Source organism: Agelaius phoeniceus, chromosome 3 (genome assembly GCF_051311805.1).
Source record: "Agelaius phoeniceus isolate bAgePho1 chromosome 3, bAgePho1.hap1, whole genome shotgun sequence".
In the NCBI taxonomy this organism is placed as follows: domain Eukaryota; kingdom Metazoa; phylum Chordata; class Aves; order Passeriformes; family Icteridae; genus Agelaius; species Agelaius phoeniceus.
This window is the reverse complement of record NC_135267.1, coordinates 67,070,851-67,082,110: the sequence shown is the minus strand read 5'-3', so window position 1 is coordinate 67,082,110 and position 11,260 is coordinate 67,070,851. Positions and strand designations below refer to the sequence as shown.

The following is an 11,260-nucleotide window of genomic DNA, read 5'->3' as shown; positions in this document are numbered from 1 at the left end:
TGTGGTAATAAAGTCAAAGGAGGGTGTGGATTTATCTGTTACTTCTCATGAAGTCTTAGCTTTCAACTTTCAAAAAAGAATGGAGTCACTCTGAATCTTTCTACTAGCAAGTGAAGGCACTGACAGTGCTTTTTATTTCATGCTTTTTAAATACGAAGAGAGAAAAACCTGCTTTGTGAGGTTTAGTGTTTAACACTTTGCAGAAAACGTGGCTGAACCTCATTTGAGTAAGATTGGTTTAACTTTCCCTACAAAGACATGGAGCCAAAATGATATGAATACTGGTTTGTCTCTCTCCTTAAAAATATAAAAAGGAAAAGCATTAGAAGGTAGATACAATTGAGTTACTACAACACAAAATGCCACCTTGGCTCAGTTACTTTTGGAGGCAAATAATTATGGGCTCAGCTCTTGCAGTGTTAGATCTAAAAAAGTCCAAGTCTCATGCTTGTTCAGCATAGGGTCCTTCTGGAATCAAACAGTGATGTTGCTGTGCTGCAGATGGTTGTTTTGTACAGATGTGGATAGTCTGTGATTGCCACCTCTCCTGCAGAACTTGGCTTTGAGCATGCTGTAGCAAGGATTGTTCCACTGGTCACACATGGCAACAGGCTTGATTTTTTTTTTTATTGATGCTGATAAGTTGCCAGACTAAGCTTCCAACCCACAGGAGGATGGCTGATGGAGACAAACAAGTATGTGCAGTGACTGAAGGAGCATGGAGATAAACATGCAAATATTAAATGTGTCTTTTGTGTGCATAATCATTCTTAAGGAATGGCATTGAAGGAAACCCTGTCAATTAGTTTAGCTTATTATTTTATATTGATAGAATTTATGTCATTTGAAAACTGTGTGTACAGCTGAAAGTGAGGTAGTTCAGAAAGCAGAGGTAAGACAAGTGCTCTGTTATTCTTGGAACCCACAGTCAGTACCTCCTCAGGTAATACACTTGTGTTCTGGTGAGGAGGCACTGTGCAGTAATGCTGGTCAAATTCACAATGCCAGAAGTGGTACTGTCAGAATTTCTGATTACGGAAGCAACAGATTGAGTTAGCACACCACGGTCTTTGCAAAATGCTGAAGGATAGTTTGTTTGATGTGTCATTTAATACAGTTCAGGGCAGTGAACACTAACAATATCATTGATTATAAAGTTATTTTATTTGCATATTTATACTTACAGTCAAAGTGAAAATGCAGAGCTTAATAGTTGCTTTCAGTTTAAATCACTTAAAATGTGGATGCTTCCAAAGGAAATCTAATAGTGGCATATCAAGTGCTTCACTGTGCTGCCCCTGTCAATCCAGACTGGCCATTGTGCCAGTCTAACAGCTCTATCAGCTTTGCCTTTTCCTCCTTTGAAATATTTTAGCCACTGGGATAACTGTATTTGGTAATAAATTTAAATTACTCATAAATGTGTGCAGTGTAAAAAAACTGTTCTTTAATAAGGTTATGTTCTTGAGAACTTGGAACATGATATTCTACTTCATGCTACAAAGAATTGTTAGTTGGCTGACAGGAACTCAAAAGTGCTTGAAATTTGCATGGAACTAGTTCCGACAATTCCTATATAAATATATATTTAAAACTTCCCATTTCATTGTTTTATGGGCAGGAACCTAAAAAGTGAGAGATCAGATCAGGATTTATTCTACAAGCTTCACAGACAAGGAATTTGCTATCAAGCAAAAACTAATTCTGATAATTTAAGAAAATAATTCCACTTACCTGGAATTTGAGGTAAACTTGAGAATGCCAAATTAATGCCTGGTATTAATATATGAATCTGTTACCTTTTCTGTTTAGATTTATCTCAGAATAGGAAAAGCATTTGGCAACAATATTTTATATAGCACTAAGCCTTAATGATCTTAGCTTGAGAATTTATGCTTATGGAAAAGTGCAGATTAGTGAATTTATAAAAGTAAACCAAGAAGGAATCTCTAAAAATTAGAGCTCAGTGCTATTTTTCAGTAAAATTAAAGCCACTTTAGAGGGCACAGGTGTAATAAGTTTCAGACAGCTTGCATTATAGTTTTATGCAGTAAGAATAAAAAGTAAGCACAGAGGAAGATAATGTCATTTGAAAATTCAAGTGTTCTTATAGCTGTTTAAGACAATGTATGTGTAATTCAAGTGTAACTCTACACAGAGAATATTTGAAGTGTGTGCTGTGCTTCCACATGACAGATCTGGTTTTGGGCTGATCTTCATTATTCTTTCAAAGAGGTGAAGAAAAACCAAGTGATCAGCTGCTGACTTAGGGGCCAGGTACAGCTCAGCTGAGGTTTCTGTGGCATTACCTTGAGGGATGGCTGTGCTAATGGGGAGGCATCTGTGTGAGAACTTGAGCTCAAGTGGAAACGGGTTACTATGGTACACAGCAACATACACATACCAAATTAAGTAGCAGGAGTCCCCTGTCTATGATCTAGTCTGCAAAGTATGTCATACACATCTCCTGGTTCTTGGCTGCAAGCTGTTGCCATGGCCTGTGGAAGGTTGCTAAGTTGCAGGCTGTTTACACTCTCATTCTAGACTGCAATTCCTATTTCCCAGAGTTTCTTTATAACTGGATGAAAGTAGTGCTTGTTTCTTTGCAAGGATTATTTGTGTGCCAGGTAAGTGAATTTAGGAAAGCTTGCCAAAGCAGTCAAAGTTTCTTTAAAATAAGGAGATTTGCAGTGGAAAATTAGGTAAATACATGAAACCAGAAAGATAAGCAGCAGCAATGTGTTGTATTCATGCAGTGATACAGCAATAGATTCATATATGGAAAGAAGATAAGAGAGTAAGATACTCTGTATGCAGTTATATACACTTGAGCACTAAATCTGTTTTATTAGATTTAGCTGGTGATATAACTTCTTATTTTTTGTATGTGGCAAGACTGTTGGGTAGGAAGCAGGGTGCTTTCTGATTTTTTTTTATATTTCTGCTGCCACTTTTAGTAGATCTTAAAAATCATGAGTTGATCTAAAGATAACTTCTGGATTTGTTTTTTGATCCAATTTCAGTCTAAGAAGAAGGCTTTAATTTGTTTTTACTTTTTTAATATAACTGGAAAAATAAATTGATTGGTAGGGTCAGTCACCAGTAAGTTTGATTTCTTTTACTATGAGGAGCATATAATAACCACTAAGAATTGTATACTTAAATGAATAATTGTTTCTGTTCCCTTTTCTGATATAGGGCCATGGCTTGAAGGATAATATCCTTCAATTTTGTTTGCTTAAATTTTTGAAAAACATTAAAGGTTTCCCTTTACTGTTCCAAACAGCTTTTGTTACAAAGCTTTCAATCATTATGCAGTAAAATGGTTCTATTTCTGACTTACCTAAAATATAGTTGGACTTGTCAGCAAGACTTCCATTTTTTAGGCTGTTTATTAAATTCCAGTCAGCTTTGGAGCTAGAAACCTATTGCTTAAGCACATATTGAGAAGGAAGTTCTCTTGTCAAAAAGGCTTGGGTTAAAGAACAGTTAAAGTTCCTTTCCCATGGTTGCTTTTTTCACCTTTTTCTCCACATCTAATGCTGGGTGTGACTTCCTGAAATGTTGCTGGTCATACATAAAACAATTCCAATTAAAAGGTCTGCAGAATGAAAAGTAAGCAATTAAGTTTTTCTTTAAATGACCCCAGGAGTATAATATACAGGAGCTTTCTATCAATCAGTAATTTGCTGGGGATCCCACGAACACTGAAACCCTGCACAGGTACAGAGGGTGCATTAGACTGGGGCACAGTTATTAGGATCTGTGAGCATTGGCTTTTGAAAGGGGAAGGATTATTTAAGTGTCCCCAGAAAAAAGGCAGGCACATTGTTCTACTTAAAAATTAATGTCATATTATAACACATAAGTTTTGGGTCAGATCGCGTTCTCCTAACTAATGAAATAAAGTTTTGCTATTCTATACAGTCACATATTTGTTTTTACACCGTCTTGTTTCTAAACAGCCTGAACACTTCTTTTTTCCCTTAGGTAGACATTTTAATTAGAAACTTGATATAACATTGGTGGTAACAGGCTTACAAAACGAAGCTTACAATGAGTTAATACTGTAATGATTACTGCTACATACTGTATTTCTCTCAAGAAGCTCCATGTACTTTGATCTCCAAGTAAGCCCTTGGCCTCTCTCATCCCTCTGTGCCTGGCAGAAGAGCCATGTTCCTGCTAGGTCTGCCAGAACTCTGGGTTGGATTGGGTCACAGCATCCCAGTGCAAATGCACCACAGATGACATGGAGCATCCCTCCAAAAACTGTGTGGCTCACTCTGGGCAGGAAAGAAGCCATGTGCAGGACTAGTCTGCAATATTTGTTAATTTCTGGACATTGGTGAGGCTGATAGGACATCCTGAAAGGGCCCTGTGCTGAAATATGTTGGGGCTTTTTCCAGCTCCCAAGGCATATGAGGCTGGGGAGGATGCAGAGGGCTTAACTGGATGTTGAAAAAAGAAACCTACCAGATCAATTATTCCTGTATGTATTTCTGTAGTGTTTACTGTAATGTTATTGCATATTTATACTGCCAAGTTGCTTCTAAAAACAACAAACTTTTTTTAAAAAATGCTATACAAACCCCCTAGCAAAAGTGGAAACCATCTCCTGTCGTGTCCTATCTATTTTGCAGAATAATTTTCCAATGCAGTTCCTGAAATGGCCAGTCCTGACAGAACTTCTGTAGCTTAGTCTGCTTAAAAGGTTGCTTCTAGCAATAAGCAGCTAAAATGGTTCTTGCAGTTATCACTGCTCTGACACAGCTCAACACTAAAAATTAGGGCTAGCAGTGCTTATCTAACAAGTTAACAAGTTCTTTAATTCTTAGTCTTCTTTCAGTCTTCAGTCTAAAAAAGTATTTCTTAGCTGCTGTATTGCCAAATTAGAAGTATTGGTGAGAGTGTTAGTTCATAGTTCTATCAGAATTAATATGAGAGGGACAGTTAGAATTCCATTAGAAGGTCTGGGTCCATAGATTGATTAGTTTAGATTAATCAACATAATGAATTTTCACTTAAAACATGGTCTTAAATTATTTGCACTAGAATAGGGTTTCTTTTATATTTAGCTCAATCTCTTTGAAGAAATACAGGCTGTCTAAATTTTACAGGAATGAATATTTTACCCAAATCACTAATACACCTAAATCAGCTTATCACATAATATAAATGTTTGCCTTTTTACAAGCAAGACTGTGTACCACATGCTGCCTTTCTCTTTTCTATAATTAGCAGAAACATTTGGGAATTGCAATAACACTTTCTCTGTATCTTTACAAGAAAGAAAATGACCTAAAAAGGGAAGAAAGGCAAGTCTAGGAAGGAGCACTGCTAATCTAAACATCATCCACGACTTGCAATCAGGGACACTCCCTCCCTTCTCCAACCAGATCTTTCTGTATTTGTGTTTTGTTTTTGTTATTCAAACTCTCTCTCCTCACTACAGATTTCCCTACTTGGAAATATTATCATCTGAGAGCACTGTACAGCAGTAACAGATAAAGCTGTACCAAGCTGCAAACTGGGCTATGGGGTAAAAGTTTGGAATCACTAAAGAACACGTATACTGCAGACACAGGCTACTCCAACGTGGAACTAATAAGTTCAACTGTCATTTTAGTTGTGTTCACATAGATGAGATAACTCTGTGCTCTCTCTATACCTAGTAGACACTTTTCAAATAAGAAAATTGTGAAGAAAAATCTGACTTTGCACTTGGAAAGCTGAATTTTGTACTGCTCTATACTGTCAAACTTCTCAGCTACTGTCTACTAAAATTTCAGCCAGCAATACTTTGCCCAAGTTTTCTTGGGCTGGAACAAATGGTTTAAAACTCTTGGGTTCACAAAAATACCAGGACAATTTTATCCCTGAAAGAGACACTGTAAGAAATTAGAATTCTGCAGAATGTTAGAACTGTGATTCTGCAAAATTTTAGTGCACAGCAAGTGAAAATGCCTTTAAATGTGTTTTACATGTCTGCAAATAAAGTCACAGCTCCAATTTCTGGACATGCAGACTTTTCCCTAGAATCCTTTCAGATACAGCCATTAGGCAGAAACCTGAATGAATAACTAATGGTTGGTTGATGTTAAGTTGGTACATAGCCTCAGTGAGTTCTCCTGTGAGATCCCCACCACCTGCACAAATTTTGGATAATAAACCAGCTAATTAGCTAGAAATTACATAAGGCTACTAGGTATTGGTACAATTTAGGTGAAATCCACGAAGCAACTGATTCTTGCAGAAACTGTGATCTCTCGAGTCCCTTCTTGCACACTAATGCTGTGTAAAAATAAGCTGGCTTTTTTTTTTCATACAATTCTTCCCTTTTTGCCAGTTAGAAACAGCTTTAGCAAATGCCTGGGATGGTAGCAGAAACAATAAACTGAAGGCTTTAAAATAAACTTGGCACTAAGCCTCACTGTGTTGCTAGTTCACTGTTCGATTTGAGGTCAGTCGAGGCTTCCACTCAGCAAGTAGCTGCTCTAAGTATACTGAGAGATCCTAAACAGCTGTGAGGGGCACAGATGCACAGCATTTATTATTACAATGCAGACAGACCACTAAGATGGGAGTTTGTTCCCACAGGAATCAACAATTGACAGTAGTTTTTGTGACAGTTAAAAACAACTTGACTATTAGTGTTTTGCCCCTTGTAGCCAAAGCTTTTTAATGGGAACTGTAAGGCTTGCCAAGTTGGAATGAGGACTTACTATAGTGGGGAAAAAAAAAAGGAAATAGTCATGTTTAATTTGTGGTTGTAAAAGATGACTGGATTATAGAGAAAGCTTTTAGGTTTCAGAATAGTGTTGAGGACTGTAGGGGAAGAGCACTGGCCAGGCAGGACTAGAATAACAGGTCATTTTGGCAAAGGAAACTATTGTTAATTCCTTAAGAGGCTTAGGGTGACACTTAAAACTAAATTTAGGGTTATGGCAATGGCTCAGCTGTGGAAGTACTTCTTCAACTCCTTCAATCCCAAACACTAACAGTAAATGGAACTCCTCCCCACCTTCCCTGCCTTTACTCCAGCTGAAATTCCAGTTTAGAAGATGATAAATCATAGACTATGCAAATCTAACAGGGGGAAAAAAACATATATTTGCTTTTGTTTATTGACCATAAAAACAAACCTTACAGTACCTTTAGCTCCTCAGTCTCAGATCTAATGCTTATAAATTTTATCCTGTCCACAGCCCCCATTCAGCCTGCAATTTCACCAATATAAACTGTTCTTGTGTTCCCACTATACCCAGCTATGGGACATCCTAAGCCAGTCTGCATTTCTGTTTTTATCTTAGTCTTGCAGGATCCATCAGTAGATGCAGGTTTTCAGCCCTTCCTGTTGATCTCTCAACCTAACCCTAATCTGCACTAGGGCTTTTGAGGAAATCACAGGAAATCAAGCTGGCCACTTTCTGTCATCTTTAACCTTAATCTAGCACACAATATTGAGTGGCACAAAATGGATTAAGGCTGATCCTGGAGAAGAAATGGACTGAATTATTTTAAAAGAAACTACTTGGCACATCAGAGTCTACAGAACAATTTTTTCTTGTTCCACAAGGCCTATGGGTCTAAGATGAGGACTCAATATTTACAGGCATCAAGCAGTTCAAATTTGTCCAAAGATGGATATTGCTGGTTTCTTTACGCTTGGACTTAGACAACAGCCAGGAACTAAACTGCCAGTCAGATGTCCTATTGGATCCTGCAGTTTTTAAGCTGAGACTGTGACTGGAATGAGCAGAAGCATATGGTTTTATGCAGACAGAATATGCTGGAGTGGTTTGAGGACTCCTGTCATGCTTGAGCTTTAGGATAAAACTCCAAAGTTGTTACATTCTGTCTCGTCTATAATGTTAAAATGAAGGTGTATGGTAAAGAGATAGATATTTGAAAGACAATAATGAGACAGGGTATGGGTAGCTTGACTGTAAGGTTGAGAAAAAAAAATTAAAATGTTCCACAAAAGCAGCAGTGCTACAGTAAAGCCAGCAGAAATGAAGGACAGTGAGAATTTCATTTGCTTTGGTTATGTCTGGAAAAGATACTCTGGTAGAATATCACCCAAATTCAGTGAGTATCAGTGAAAATTGGCTAAAGCACTCTTAAAAATAAATTTGGCAGCACATACACTTCAGGGTCATCACCCCTGAATAAAGGAAACAAACAGGCAGGATTGAGGCAGGATTTCTTTTGACTCATTGAAAGGCCTTCATCCTGTTCCCAGAACTTGACCTAAATAAAGTTACCACTCTGTTTCTGTCCTTAAAAGCTTCTGAAATGGGTGTATTCAAGCGGGGACCGCCCATTAAATGGTTGGATTGCATCCTCTTCCTCAGTCTTTTTAAGTCCTGAGTATTGCTACACGTAGGAGTTGCCAAATTTTCCCCTTCTGGCTGTAAACAGAACGCGTTCAGCGAACTCCAGATTTCTTTTAAAAGCTTTCTAACCCCCCCTCAGCATTTCACATTTCTTTTCTCACCACGACTGGCTGGCTGTCAGCGGGGAAGACATAAACATCATGAACACTAAAGCTTTATTTGCAGCCAGTCCTTGTTTGTAGCTGCAAATATGGCAATTTTCAATGATGTTTTTGCTGCGCTAAATTAAGCCTGGGCTCTTGGGAGTAATTGCAATGGCTTCCTTTAACGCAGCAATAATCCTTGTTAAAGTCACCATACGTGACGCGTAGCCTTTGGCAACCAGGAGAGCCAGCGTTTAGCTGCGGAGAGGATTTTCCCTCCCCGCTTTAGGAGGCGATCGAGGGTCGGCGTTGTTTGAACTCCCAGCCGCTACTTTCGGAGGGGAAGCTCCCTCGGCTACGTGCGGGCGGCAGCCAAGCGCTGGGAACAACCGCACCGAGAACAGCCCCGACCGACGGAGCCGCCGCTCGGGACCCGCAAGGGGCAGGGCCGGTGTCCGGGGCGGTGTCCGGCCCCGGGCCGGTGTCCGGGGCAGGGACAGGGGCAGGGCCGGTGTCCGAGGCAGGGGCGGTGTCCGGCCCCGGGCCGGTGTCCGGGGCAGTGCCCGGGGCAGGGGCAGGGGCAGGGCCGGTGTCCGGGGCAGGGGCGGTGGCAGGGGCAGGGCCGGTGTCCGGCCCCCAGCCCCGGCGGAAGGGCGGGCCCGGGCGGCCTCCCAGCGGCGGCTCTGCTGCGGGCTGTGCCGCAGCGATAGCAGAGCTCCTCGATAAAGCCCGTTCTTTGTGCGGCAGTAAAATGCTGTTCCGCTTCGGCGTGGTGCTGCCCGCCCGGGTGACGGAGGGCGGCGCGGAGCTGCTGGTGGCCGGGTCGCGGCCGGAGCTGGGCGAGTGGGACCCGCGGCGCGCCGTGCCCATGAGGCGGGCGCGGCCGAGCGCCCCGCTGCCCGCCCAGGAGCCCGCTCTGTGGCTGGCGGAGGTGGCGCTGCCGGACGAGGACGCCGCCAGCCCCTTCTGGTACAAGTTCCTGCGGCGGGAGGGCGGCCACTTCCTCTGGGAAGGTAACGGAGGGGACCCCGCGCCGTCCCTCGCATGCCTTGCCGCAAGGACGTGCCGGCCTGCCCGGAGGGGCGGTGCGAGGCTCTCCCGAGGGTTGGCTCTGGCTCTGGCTCTGGCTCCTGCCCGCCCCTGGCGCCGCCGGGGGCTGTCCCGGCCAGGCCGTGCCTGAGCCCGAAGTGCCGGTGCTGCGGCACGGCGGTGGCCGGAGCTGTGCTTGCAGGTAGAGCCGCCCAGGCTGCCGTGGCGTGACGCGGGTTCTCGCAAACAAAAATGGTTTTTAACCGTGTGATGGAGGCGGGTGAATGCAGAAGGAGGCTGCCATTCTAGGTTGGTAAAAGTAATTTGAAAGAGTTTCATTTTCCTCCCCTTACTTTAGGCATCCATTGTCATGATGTTTTGGGGTTTTTTTGTTTGTTTGTTTGTTGGTTTTTTTTCTTTCCCCAGAAGTAAAGAAATTTGGATCTCCTAGTATGCACTATGGTATGGGTTATTTTATTTCGCTAGGGTGAAATGTCATGATGGCGTTTTCAGGCTCATAAATTTTACTAGTGTGATTTCTTAAAGAAAAACACAGGGAGAAGTTCAATTACAGCTTTTCCAGTCTTCTTGCTATTTCAGTAGTACTTCCAGCGTGGTTTCCTCCTGCTGTGTGTTTTCAAATGTTGAATAATTAGTCAGTTTCCATGTGCTGTTCTAGTACATTGAAGTATCTTAAATACAAGAAAACACTCAGACAATCGTCTGTTGAGTCAAATAAAACTCTAAATATACCTCCTGAGGAATGATCTGACCTAGTGAAAGGAAGACAGCTTGCTTGGTAATTTGTGAGGGCATTTTTTAACTCATAGCATAATAATCCATGTACCAAAATAACACGTTGTAGAGCAGTTGCTCTTCACCCGTTTTAAGAATACATACCACACTTTTGAACTGCCTTTCTGTCATGTAGACTAAAACATGCATGTTGTCATAACTGTTGCATTTGTTTGTTCTTCTTTATGCTAAGAAAAGACTTTGTGTTAATGCTACATTCACAGAAGTTTACATCATAAAGGACTATGTACATCATACAATAGTAATTGTTTTGTTTAGCAGCTAAAAACAAATAGTATATTCTGCCTGTTTTAACCATGTTTTTCTTTTCCAGAATTGCAGGAAAAGTGAATTTATGGAATAAAAATCTTTACATCTGTCCAAGGAAGCAGAATTGGGTCTCTTTGAAGGTGCCAAGTTGTACATAATATGACAATGATACTGGTATATAAAGCAGTCCCCACCCTGCAATTATAGAAATAATAGTAGAATTAGAAATAATTAGAATTTTATAGAAATAATAGAGAATAACTACAGAGAGTCAGCACTTGTAAGGTTGATGGTTATTCTCTGGTTTGGGAGTAGTGGTAGCTCAAATTACTGTCTGTTCTAGGGAGCACGTTTAGGAAATGTAGTCAGAGTAGTAAACATACTGTGTTTTAGCAGATTTGCAGTTTTAGGATTAACCTGGCTGGCATTTTGTTCTTGTCATTGTGAATGCTCAGGAGTTTGAGCTCAGTTTCAGCCTTGCAGGAATGATAGAAAGCAAGTGGGCATATCATCTAAATGCAGAAGAGTTTTTTAATTAGTCATTCATATCAACAATTTTTTCCTCAGTTGATATTTACAGGAAGGCACAAATTTGCTTAAACCTTTAAATTTATTGTTCATCATGTATTACATGAAGAGAGCCTAAGGATGTTTTCTTATCCAATAACTAAGCAATCTTGCAGT

The 11,260-nt window shown here is 40.9% G+C and overlaps 1 protein-coding gene across 3 annotated transcripts in view; it reads left to right on the top strand.

Moving 5' to 3' along the window:
- Window positions 1-9,087: 9,087 nt before the first annotated feature.
- Window positions 9,088-11,260, top strand: part of EPM2A (EPM2A glucan phosphatase, laforin) — a 35,135-nt gene continuing 32,962 nt past the window's right edge. Inside the window, exons 1-2 of one of the 3 annotated variants that reach the window (XM_054628853.2) lie at window positions 9,359-9,495; window positions 9,714-9,820. In XM_054628853.2, coding sequence (XP_054484828.1) covers window positions 9,796-9,820 — 25 coding nt within the window. In that variant the 5' untranslated portion in view covers window positions 9,359-9,495; window positions 9,714-9,795. Of the gene's footprint in view, window positions 9,496-9,713; window positions 9,821-11,260 lie in introns of all 3 variants that reach the window. The other 2 variants (XM_077175514.1, XM_077175516.1) reach the window with 2 other exon arrangements.